Below are 12,434 nucleotides of genomic sequence, written 5' to 3'. Positions count from 1 at the left end.
CAATTTAACTCCACTTTCAGTGCCTCTAACAAAACTTCAACATATACACATATATATATATATAGAGAGAGAGAGAGAGAGAGAGAGAGAGAGATATGTTTCAGTCTCTAATCATCTGACACTTACCATGATCTTTATCAATATCATTTGATTTGAAAATGTTTTATCATAACTTTTTTGGCTCTATCACCCATCCCTGGATTTAGTGTTGTTTCAGTATTTTCAGTGTTTGATATGAAGAACAGAAATGTGCATAAGAAAATGCCACATTCAAATGTAACACCATCACCTTTTGTTTTTCAGCCATGGCACCAAAATATGACGGGTTGTCCCACTGTAAGCTGGCCCTTGTTTTTGCTGTGCTTATGGACCTGCTGGGTGTCATATCTCTGCTGCTGGGTGTCTTCGCTCCGCTGGAGGTCAAAGGGCAAGACTTTGGCGATCTGCTTGTGTACTCGGGAGCTCTGCTGGTGCTTCTGTCCCTGGCAGGCTGGGTCATGTGGTACAGTGGCAACATTGAGGGTCTGACCTCCAAAAAGGAGTTGGGAATGATGGGTGGAGCTGTGGACCGTCTCGCTCGCTCCCTGAGTCGCAGAATACGCCTTCCCAGGACTCACAGCAGTCCGACATAAGAAGTAGAGCAGAAAAGCTGACTGAATTTTTGTCTCATTCATGACTGTACCAAAATAAGCAGCAGGCAAAACTGCCTGAGACAAATCCTGTTGCTGCTGTTGAATGCTGCCGTCATCTGTCTTGTAAAGTTGACACAACACATCATTAACAGACATCTGTTGTTTTTCATTGGGAAAACTCTGGGATTTTCTATCCCTGTTTAATATATGATGTATGTGGATAATATTCCAGATTATAATGTCCTATTCACATTAATAGATTCCAATATATAAAGATAAAAAGATGAAAGCAATTTTTATTTTGTTTTTTCTTTGTGAATCATACCTGCATGTCTTGATCTTTGTTTTGCGTCTCTGTATCAGATTATGGCAATAACACTCAGAAGTTAGTTGATTTTCAATTGAGACATATTTTAATGATGACAATAATAATAATAATAATGTTTGAGGCACAGCTGAGTCAACACCAATACTCAAGTCTTAGTTGTCTTTTCAAGGATAAGGATATACTGACATCAACATGTGCACAAACTTGTAATTACACATAAACACAACGTAGGGCACTTGAAGAATTTCCCTTCTTTATATTACAAAAGATGACAGAAGTCAAATAAGAACATAATGTAAGACACCAAAGACATTTTATGCAATTCAGAGATGATCAAAAGCTGATGGAAAAAAATAAATATTCTTTCAGGGCAGGAACTAAAACTCTTAATTTAGAAGACTTACATACAATTATAATGAGGTTATTTGTAATTACACCACATACAATGTGGAAGGGTATAATGTGAGATAACACTCAAAAATATGCAAATGCAAAAATACACATCACAAAAGGTATCACCAATCTCAGTGCAGTATCATCAGATTAGAGATTAAAAAGGTCTGTTTGTATTTGAGGTGAGATAAGAATGAGTTTGTCAGTTCACAGTTAAAAACAATCTGCATACAGCAGCAGCCACTAAACGACATTGGACTTGATGACTGAATGATGTATGACAGGCAAACCTGGAGCAACCATAACTCTGCATGTTCTTCAACAAATACAAATGTACCAGAGACATCTAACATATATATTATAAGGGCAAAATGATCCATAAACAACCCATCATATATCCATTCTATAGGATTGATTATAAATAGATGAAGGCACATAGTGAGGCATTATAATTCATTTGGATATTCCACTCAAGGTACAGTATGTTCACCAAATGAGTAGGGTAAACAAAGATGAAAGCTTTTCCATTTCCAGTATTGTGTGTGGCTCATCTAGTGTTCCGTCTCTACACCTACATCATCTTCAGGTAGTGAACAATGTCAGAGGGCAGGGCTGGGTATAGACGGGGTGTGATTCTGCCAAATGATCATGTGACTGCGCTCAGACCGCTGAGGTGTAGCCTGGGTCAACTCATCCGATGCGTCACCTCCATCGTCCCCTGGAAAAGCAGATAGCTTTGTTAGGCAATTAGTAAACTCAGCACTTATTCATCTAAACAAATCAACTCAACAAAGGCAACTTCCCGTTTTTCAACTCACCAATACGGAAGTTGATGTAGCCCTCTCCTCCACTGAGGATAAGCTGAGAGGTAGTAACAATGCTGCTGCCAGGAGAGGTCATCAAACAACCTTTGAGGCACAGATTAGACAGATGCAGCAGTCAAGGGCAAACTGAGGGAGCGGACTCTTGGACCACCGAGTCTTAATAACGTTAAGCAAAGCAGTCATTTTAATATTCTTACCAGGTGCAGCAATGATAAACCTGACAGCTTGTCTGTGTCCATGGTAACATAGTTGGACTGATGCGATGGAGCAATATGGAATGGAAACAGCTTCTGATGCTATGGACAGTTAGTAGGTGTTGGCAAGACTTGATGAAGCACATTTTAGACAATACAATTTTAAAAAACAATTGAATCCAAATACAACATACTTATTGATAATGGTATGGAGAATATGGCACCACCTCCAGTGCCCACCCACAGACGGCCAGAGATGACTGTGAGAGACGAGATCTGGAGAGGTGACAGTGCCAGGAAGTGATGACCTACACAGGGAGACAATAATGTTGTTTCAATTCAGCTTGCACATGAATTACATTTTCTTCTCTTTTTTTCTTATTGATTATAAATTATTATTATTCATAATATCATATTGTAATACAGAATGACAGACCATGATATCCTCTGAAGATGAGGATGAAGAACTTTTGTTTTCACCCACACTATCACCTATGTAAGTCAGGAAACTGACAATTCATTCATTAATGTCAAACTGAATCTTGTGAAGTAAGTTAGATTTGTTGAATTATCTTGCGATAGACAATAACCCTGAAATAGCAGGGTCTAATGATGTCAGTGGTTATCACCACTGTAACAAAGAGAATTAAGATTAAAAAACAAAAACTGCTTCAGCACCTAATGTTTTAGTGACCAAAGCTGTGAAATCAACTTCCTGTAGCGGCCGTCCAGTGAACCAGTCGAACAGCCTGAGGATTGGGTCAAGTCGGCAGGACGTCCAAACACCACTTCCACCAGCGCACAGGAAACGAACCTGCTGCTCGCTGCGTTCAGACACTGGGAAAGTTTGCTGTCAAGTCAAATGTGGGATGAATGTTGGTGAATACTGAAACAGTGTGAGAATACGACACGCAGGATGAAGGTTCATCGTTTCTCACCTCAACCTTCTTGCTGTTAATGTCAACAACATGGACTTTGTTCCAATATCCCACCCATAAGCGGCCATCTTTTGCAAGGCTGCAGCGAATGGGCTGCAGAGGGTTTGATCCAAGGGGAACCACCGAGCGTGACTGCAGATTCCATCCACCTGTCAATCACAGCACTCATTACTCCTTTGACTTATAGTACATGATGAAAGCATACCTATTTAGTTGTTTGGTTTTGCTTTTGATAATGTATTTTAATACGGGTGCCATGCTACCATCTACATACACATAGGAAACAGAAAGGCATTACCTGAGCTGTGTGAGAAAAAGGCTAATGTCCCATCAGCTAAACCAGCTATGACTTGACTCTGGCAATACCTGTAAGAATGGATCGAGTATAAAAGGGCACAATAAATTATTAAAGGCTTAGGCTAAATGCGTACAAAGAACAGAGCAGACAACTCACGTGAGTGAATAAACTCCCTCTGAGAGGGAAACAGACTGTTGACAGCGCCTCCTACCAGCAGAGGCTGAGTGTATCAGTATACTGGGAGAATAAAGAGTTGGGGAAGAAAAAGAGAGAGAAAGACAGTGCGTCAAAAAATGCTTTGGTGACAAGTATTTGCTCATACAAAGTGAGCTGCTTATTCAGCAGGCACTACCTTCCTTCCTGAGTTCCAATCCACACAGTTCCTTTGGTGCCACCTGACAAAACAAGACAAGAAAGACTGTGCCAAAAAAACATTTCATGCAACCAGTGTTGACCACTATGGTATGGGGGTGTAAATACAAGTACAAAATACATTAGATTAGACATGTTGTCTGAAGGGAGCCCATTGCACTGGCACTGACCTATGGGAGGCACAGCACAGAGGCAGAGTGCAGGAGCTGTGGGAGGGAGGCTGAACTGATCCAGAACTGTGTTGGACCGTGCTGGATCAATCACTGTAATATCACTGCTGGAGGCGGGACCCGCAACTACCCATACTGAACACTAGCAGAGAGGGATGAACATGGAGTTTGGAGAGATGAGTGGCATGAAACGCATCCGTGGACAGTGTTAGTTATGGTTTGATGTGCATGGGCATGGTGATTAGAGCGATACTACAGCTGATGTTTAACCAAGATAATGACAGACTCACTGTGGCCTCTCCTGAGACTTCAGGTGTGACTGAAACGGCACAGTTCAGCTGAAACAACGAAAGAATAGGTTAGACACTGTGTTTAAGCGTGCCACAGGCAGAAAATAAAGGTTTACACGAATAAGGTGGTGGAAAGAGTTACCTTAGCAGTGGAGTCTCGTTGATCCAACAACCTGAGCTGCACTAGAACGGGCACATCTTTAGGCTCTGGAGCAGGTTCACTGGACTCCTTTAAAAAGAGTCCATAAAGACATTTAAAGATAAAGACATTTTATCATGATGATATTGATAGGACTGTGGTTGCGTACATTATGTCTGGGTAATTGAAATAATCTGTAATAATTCTCCGGTGGAGCTCGCTCAAAATTAACAGTAGAATGGATTTAGTGCAGCTCCTTCTTTACATTACATTACATTACATGTCATTTAGCAGACGCTTTTATCCAAAGCGACTTACAAAAGTGCATTTAAACATTTGGGTACAAATAAGAGCTAGAAGTAGTTCTCTTTGGTTTGATAAAAATAAATGGTCTGAAATAACAGAAACATAATCCAAATGACCATCACATGCCATCGTACACATTACTATCACCTGTGTGTTTGCCAGTGGCACGCTCCAGCCATGTAACTGCCGTTTCCCCAGAGTTCCCCAAATGTGGGTGCGAATCTCCTTGTAGAGCTCCCTCCTCCTGACACGAGGTGAGAGAGCAGCAGGAGCAGCAGACCTCGAGTGAATGAATAATCCACATGTTAATCAACTTTACGGAGCCATTTCATATGATTCAAGAGTGTCATGGCTAAAAAAAAAAGCTGCTTACTCAGTCTGACTGACTGCCGGTAGCTGAGGAGACCTTACAGGAGAGCGAGTGAGTGATGAAGAAGCTGGCAAGGTGAATGCAGAGGCAGGAGGTGGGATTAAAGGTTCCTTAGAAAGGCCAAACAGGCGATTGAACCTGAGATAAAGAAACAAGCAACAATACTGTTTATAAACCATAAGACTTTTCCCTCTCAGGCATACATTGCTTCATCTCTATTCAAGTAATTCACAGAAATATTGGTGATTTAGTGTCTTTGAGACAAATGTTCCTGTTGGTTTTCTAAATTCTCCTTACATTGGGTTTTTATTATTAACAGATGGTCAGGACAACCCAAGGAATGTCCTATCTTAGCATTATGAATGTCCTGCAAAGCACATGTTTCCAATATATCTGGGAGGTTTAAAGAGTCTCTATTCATAACAACAATATTGCAGTATCTCAGTACAGCTTTGTTCAGTACAATAAGATGAGATGAGAGATAACACAAACACTTACCTTCTCCAAACACTTGACCTTTTATCCTCTGTTAACTTCACTTCCTTTGTTGCTCTTTATATATATATATATATATATATATATATATATATATGTGAAGAAAAAAAAGAAACGAGACAAACATAGCTGTGTTAAACCAAACTGTTTCGTGGAAAAGACTTAAACATTAGATTTAACAGAATAGCAAGAGTTTATTCATTATTGAGGCAAATATTTACCTGACTGTCTGACTATGTTTGATTGCTTCCTGTAGCTCAAAAAGACGATGCTTATACTGGTTCCTCTCCATAACAACACGAGCCATTTCAGAGCGAGAGAATTGACGCATGGATGCAAGAGAAGAAGCCTGTGACAGATTTATCTATTAAATGGGAAACATACACCAGGAGTCACCATGGCAGTAAAAATGACAATAACTTTTTCTTACATCAGAATCCTCCGACTGACATGCTTCCAGTTCTTTCCGAAGTCTGTGGAAGATAAAAATGTATTTATCATAGTTTTAACAAAAACTTGACATTTTAAAGAATAATAATCCACACCTCTTAGTTTCCTCCTCCTTCTCCTTTATCCGCCCCTCTAATCGAGAGACTGTTTCCTGAAGAGAGGTCACTTCCAGTTTAAGAGCCGTGCGGTCATCAGTCATCTCTACCACCCGACATATCAAAGCCTTGCGGGCAGCATCTACTAACCCACTGAAAAGAAACAAATCAGAGTAGTATTTTTATTACTTTTTGTGTTACAGATTAGTGTCTCTACAAGAGGAAACAGTGTACATGTTCGGGAAATCACCTGAACATCTTAAAATCACATTAGAATAAACAGGGACAGGGAAATGAAATGCATGACTCACAAGTTGACTTTGAGTTCTTCATACTGAGAAAGAATCTCCTCAAACTGGTCTGCGCTGCCTACAGAGGGAAAAAAAGAATGTAATTGCTAGAACTCTTTGTTTTGCACCCTTTGTCCTTTGGTTATTATTTAGCACATGGTGCAAAACAGTAAAAGAGGAAACCTCAAAACAGAAACCCTTTTCACTGCCATTCTAACACTTTTTATAAGCAGCGTATAAATAAATGTCCTACTTTTCAGAAATAAACTCCTACATCTGCGATCACTTGTGTCTGTGATCATTTAGTTTGTGCTTCATAAGCTTCAAAAAACAACATGGATTTAGTTGTTTGTATCTGCGGCCACATGAATGGATCAAAATAATAATGGGGCCTTTTTTGTGGGGTTAGCATTTAATATCCATAGATTGAACCATAGTTTGAGAATGTTCATCAACTATGTAATAACAAAATGTCTGTAAATTACCTCTGACACTGACTCCACGGTCTACACTCTCCACATAATCCTGACTCAGCTCTGACAGTTCAGAAAACACAGAGTCCGTGTTGCGAAGCTCCCACTCCAGACCATCGTCTTCCTTGTCCTCCTCCTCATCTTCCTCATGCCTGCCGTTGTGTTCGGTCTCCTCCTTCTTCTCATCCTCCAAGCTGGTCTCGGACTCATCTTTTGGCGTCTCCTCGTTGTTAGGTCTAACAGGAGTACTGATGACAACAATGAGGACGACAAAAAAATGAATAAGACACAATACCAGAACATTTGCTGTGCCATGTACATATGTGAAGATCGTAGATTTAGAGCATCATCTGACACACATTGGTTGATGTTACCTTGCATTCACACAGCCATGAAAGCCTGCCAGCTCTGGAGTGGAGCTAATGATATCATTGACAAAGTGATCTGTGGTGGCCTTCACTGAAATATCAATTGGCTTTTCCTTCTTATTTATTGGTTCTTCCAGACAGGGGGGGCCAGAATGTGAATGTGGTCTTTGAATGACCTGCAGGAGAAAAGCAGATAAATGCAGCTATTTCTATGACAAAGTCTTGTATTTATAAAAACTGAAACATAAAGAATCTGTTTACCTTTTCATTAACACAGGAATCTAATAAAACTTGATCAGATGGCGAGTCATGATTCTTGGGACGAATGTGATTCCTAAATGGAACATGCAGTGTTACGGTATAGTTGCAAAAAAAAAAACGGACTTACACTCTGTGAATTATGATCAATCCATTTCATCTTCATCTTTTACACAATATAAATGAGAACAGCAAAATGGTCTATAAATTGTAATTTCGTAATGTTATCTACAGTACATTACTGTACAATTATATGGTATCTTTTGTTAAAATGTTACTTAGTGTGCAGCTATGGGGACAAGTTTAGTGTAGAGTTTCTTGACTTTGTTGTTGGCTGCAGTCCACCATAACCTGTTTCTGCAAATTTCTGCACTGCTGTTAAGTGAATATTGGGAGTCAGTTCACCGAGATAAGCAGTAGATGGCACAAAATTTAAATTCACAAAAGTCTGGGTCACCACAGAAGGATAAGAAGGTGTAACTTGATCATATAAATGAAGAATGCATTTACTTACAGAAGGTGTTGGAGAACATGGGCTTGTTTTATTGCTGCTTCCCATTTATTATTCTAGCAAGATGTATTTATTGCGATAAGTTGAGAAATATTGTCGTTTTTCTATCAGTCTGTTTCCTCTCATGCATCCGTTCGGACATTTCTTCAGCGCAGGAACAATCTTAAGCTTCATTGACATTTCAGTCACATGAGTTTGAAACATTATCCTTCATTAGCCGTTTTCACTGCACTTATTTACATCTCCTTTTCCACCTCCTTCAAGCATAAAAACCTACACTTGAATGAGGTGTATATGTATATACTGTATACAATAATGCTGCTGTCGTTTCAAACAGTATAGGAAATAGATTTCTATTAAAAAACAATGTGAAGAAAGTATGAACAACCTTAAAGGAGAGTCCCTTTCAGAATCCTTTCTCTTTTCCACAAGTTCTCGATATGTGTGTGCCAACTGAAGGAGATAACAGAAATAGAACAAGGACCTAAATAAATATTGAATATCTGTGGAAACAACGGCACACCACTGTGAGCTAAACAGCAGTTACTGACCTTGTTGTGCGTAAGTCTCAATGTGCTCAGTTCTCTAAGCAGATTTGCTTTCTGCTCCTCCAAGGTCATCACTGTAAATATACAAAACACATACAGCTTTGCTTGTTAAATTTCCTGCCATTGAGAAAGCAGGTGTTTGACTTAGTATCAGAGAAAAGTTACGGAACAGCAGCTCTCCTTCAGTGAGATTTAAGCATGTCGTGGTATTTGTCACAGTTACTTTCAAACACTCACACTGATCAGCTTGTTCTCTTGCTTTCCTCTCCAACTCTCTCTCTTGCCGTTCTTTTCCTTTCTCCCTCACCTTCATGGCTCTTCTCTCCTGTTCAATTTGATCATCCAGCTCCAGATATCTCTACAAAACAAAAAAAGACAAACTAACGGCTCTGAGCAAAGTCAAACAGTTAAATAACGGCATTCAGCCGTTGACATCAACTCTTCATTTTATCCTTTTTTTTTATCCCACACCTCTTGACTCTCTTTCCTTAGTCTTTTCTCTGCTTGGTATCTCTCCAGCAGTTCTTCTCGCTCTGCTTTCTCGCGCTCTGCCTCCTCCTCTCTGTCTCTGAGCTGGCTTTTGCAGCTGGCCAGCCCCTCCAGCACCCACACAAATATGGGTACCAGTGATTCCACCACAGCTTCACCATGGGTCTCAATAACTGTCTGGGATTGTGAGAAACCATGTATGTTTAAACACATTAAATGTGATATGTTAGACACAATAACAGTATAGAAAATAAACAGTGTTACCTGTAGTTCTGAATACAGTTTTCCAGCCTCTTCACTGACAATATCGGGGTCTAACTCCACCTCCCCTGACCCACACAGCACTTTCTCATTGTACTCCATCAGCCAAGTATGTTTATCTGCTGTAGTAACTGCCAAATTGTTTTTGTACGCCAGAGGTGAACAGTTTTACAATTGTGTATGGAAAGGTAGCTTTTCTGGCTGCACCTTCTCGCCAACTAATACAACTGGTTTAGATAGCGTTCTAACATTTTTGCTAACACCAGCACCATCCATCCTTATTTATGTCCCATTTGCACTCGACAAGAGCAGCATCCTCTTAGATTTCTGTGCTGTAAATCTGTAGTTATCTGTTGTCAGGAGGCATCTTAGCTGAATCCATGCTGAAAAAGAAAATAAGAAAGTAGAATTATTTAAATCTCTTCCCCACACAAAAAAATGTTTTCCCTTTTTTCCCAAATGACAACTGGAGGATGATAATAATAATTGTGTGAAATGGTCCTGTGGTTTGTTAAACAGTAAATGAAACTTATTAACGATGAAATTTTAATACCACTGGCTTTTAGTCATGGTATACACAAAGAAGTCATTCATTAAAGATTGGTCATTTCTGAAGAGTTCAGGCGTAGCAATACAAACATTCTAACAAGTACAGTCAGTCATGCTTGTATCCCTGGATTTATTTCCGCTTAAAGTCATCGTGTTCAAACTAAAGAAAAGTTAGTTCTGACATCAGATGTTCAGTGAATTAATTGCATAGACTTTGTTTTGTTTGATAGGAATATCTTTGGGTTTTAGACTAAACTATAGACAAAATCAGGGCTTCAACTGAAAAGTATTATTAATTCAATTAACAAAAATGATCTCCCAATCAGTTGTGCTTTGTTTTAATTAATTAATTGATATGTCTACACAATTATATATCTTATTTTTTTTCAGTCACACACCACATTTTCCTTCAGTAAAATATGTCATTTAGCTATCCAAAACAGATGCCACCCCAATTTTCAGGTAAATTTGATGGGATAAATGACTATTTTCTGAATAGACAAATACTATATTTATAAGACGTCTTGTGGAGGTTATCATTGTCTGTCTTAAAACAGTTAATATAATCACTGACAAAGTTTGAAAATGCATTTTGACATTTGACCTACACATGAAAGAAACACCAGATCTTTAGGTTAAACATTTCTGTGCCTCTGATAAGCACTTTTTATGTAAAGTATAGCGCGTTTTTGTTTTGTTACATTTTACAATTTAGGACCTTGTCTATTGTAAAAAAAAAAAAAACGTCTTTTTCAGGACCATTAGTCTTTATGGGGACCAAAGGGTGAGGACTGGAAATCCAACACTGACGCTGTCAACAAGACGGGGATGAGCTGACTCTACTTCCTGAGGAAGCTAGGATCCTTCAATGTGTGCAGCAAGATGTTGGAGATCTATTATCAGTCTGTTGTTGTCAGCGTACTGTTCTTTGCTGTTATTTGTTGGGACTCAAACTAATCAAGCGATTGGACAGGAAACATTTGAGGCTGTGGTGGTGAGGCTGACACTGAACAAACTGTTATCCATCATTGATAAACCTGACCACACACTGGACAGACAGCGGAGCTCCTTCTCCAACAGACTGTTACAGGTCCGCTGTTGGAGGGACCGCTATGAGTCTAATCTTTTCTGCCTCAAGCCATCACACTATGCAATAACTCAGCTCTGTCTGAGAGAGAACTTGTAACTTTGCATTTGAAACATGTTTACATCCCGGTCTCTACAACTGCACAACTACTTTATTTTGCAGTACTGTATAAACATCAAGATAACACTTCACTGGCATTAAATTTATAAAGTCATATATTTATACTGTCATTTTTATATAGTTGTAATTTAGTATATATATTTGTGTGTTCTACTTTTATTCTTACCATTATTCACATCATATTCTTATGTTCTATGCCTGTCTATATCTCTATTGCTGCTGTTGTAACATAACCATTTCTAAGCCTGGGACGAATCTATCTATCTATCTATCTATCTATATTTCTGAAGCTATATTTCAGGATGGAGTTAAGATGTGCATTTTGGTGAGGTTACTGTTAGGGTTTGGAATTAACTGGTCATGGTGAAATTTATAAAGAAACATTAACTTATACTTATACATTTTACAGTATGTAATGTTTAGCAGCATTTACTGGTAAAGTTGCATGTTGCATAATGAACCTCACCCTTACCTTCTAAGTGTGTTGGAGAAACTATACAGTATGTAGCCTGCAGTTAGCATCAAAAATGTTTGTTTATTTTGTCCATTGTGGATTATTGAGATTATTAAGGTGACTGTAAATTTTGTGTATTTATTTCATTTTTTATTTTATCCAAATGCAAACAATTTCACCCAAGTTTTTCAAACTGGGGGTTAAAACATGGTTTGTTTCTTCGTGTTGTATTCTGGGATAATGTTTTTGTTACGGTCCAAATTAATAGAAATCCTTGCAGTGTCCTAACAAGAATAGTGTGTGTCCACTCCAGTACCACTTATAGCACACACACACACACACACACATAGCAGCCAGTTCCAGGTAAACAGACAAACAGGTCAGGCAAAATAAAACATGTAAACGCAAATAATTAGCCTTATTAGCCTAATCAGCCTTCTCGACTAAGCAAAACGAAAGGAAGACGTTTGGGTGACGACACAGCTAAACTGACAGACTGTATGAATAAGTAACAGAATGACAGTGGACACCTTGAAAGTCTTCTGGCTGCAAGTTTACAAAGTTGTAACTTGGCCAAAAAACCAACAGAGCTGTCGCGCTGCTCGAGTTCCGTCTATCACACTTACCTTCACACCGCTCAGGCCGCTCATTTTCAATTCTCTGCCTGAAAACACAGAAAGTTCTGCCGTGTTTTTCTTCAGGCACGATATCAATTACACAGACGATAGTTTT

At 39.1% G+C, this 12,434-nt stretch overlaps 2 protein-coding genes across 2 annotated transcripts; one reads left to right on the top strand and one right to left on the bottom strand.

Moving 5' to 3' along the window:
• Positions 1-304: 304 nt before the first annotated feature.
• On the top strand, positions 305-787 carry LOC122774635 (transmembrane protein 238-like). Its single transcript, XM_044034094.1, has one exon. It carries the CDS (start codon positions 306-308, stop codon positions 630-632), a length of 327 nt encoding a protein of 108 aa, XP_043890029.1. The 5' UTR covers position 305; the 3' UTR covers positions 633-787.
• Positions 788-1,022: 235 nt separating this feature from the next.
• si:dkey-17m8.1 (C-Jun-amino-terminal kinase-interacting protein 3) lies at positions 1,023-12,434 on the bottom strand. Its single transcript, XM_044034054.1, has 28 exons — positions 12,329-12,434; positions 9,496-9,875; positions 9,214-9,408; positions 8,980-9,100; positions 8,746-8,816; positions 8,583-8,647; positions 7,687-7,759; positions 7,432-7,601; positions 7,070-7,305; positions 6,606-6,663; positions 6,295-6,447; positions 6,180-6,222; positions 5,971-6,098; positions 5,753-5,806; positions 5,258-5,392; positions 5,032-5,164; positions 4,582-4,668; positions 4,440-4,487; positions 4,150-4,291; positions 3,960-4,002; positions 3,764-3,844; positions 3,608-3,675; positions 3,310-3,458; positions 3,050-3,221; positions 2,566-2,679; positions 2,375-2,473; positions 2,172-2,261; positions 1,023-2,071 (listed from the first exon to the last, which is right to left on the bottom strand). Exons 2-28 carry the CDS (start codon positions 9,592-9,594, stop codon positions 1,953-1,955), a joined length of 2,946 nt encoding a protein of 981 aa, XP_043889989.1. The 5' UTR covers positions 9,595-9,875; positions 12,329-12,434; the 3' UTR covers positions 1,023-1,952.

Source organism: Solea senegalensis, linkage group LG9 (assembly GCF_019176455.1).
Source record: "Solea senegalensis isolate Sse05_10M linkage group LG9, IFAPA_SoseM_1, whole genome shotgun sequence".
Lineage (NCBI taxonomy): Eukaryota > Metazoa > Chordata > Actinopteri > Pleuronectiformes > Soleidae > Solea > Solea senegalensis.
Note: the sequence above shows the minus strand (reverse complement) of the source record. Positions and strands in the feature narration are given on the sequence as shown.

Bases quoted from the DNA above. Each gene is read 5' to 3' on its own strand.
- LOC122774635 (XM_044034094.1), top strand. From the start codon at position 306: ATGGCACCAAAATATGACGGGTTGTCCCACTGTAAGCTGGCCCTTGTT.
- si:dkey-17m8.1 (XM_044034054.1), bottom strand. From the start codon at position 9,594: ATGGAGTACAATGAGAAAGTGCTGTGTGGGTCAGGGGAGGTGGAGTTA. The intron at 9,409-9,495 runs GTAACACTGTTT...TCACAATCCCAG, and splicing joins AACTGTATTCAGAACTACAG to ACAGTTATTGAGACCCATGG. The intron at 2,680-3,049 runs GTGCTGAAGCAG...CTCCCTGTGTAG, and splicing joins TTTGGTCACTAAAACATTAG to GTCATCACTTCCTGGCACTG.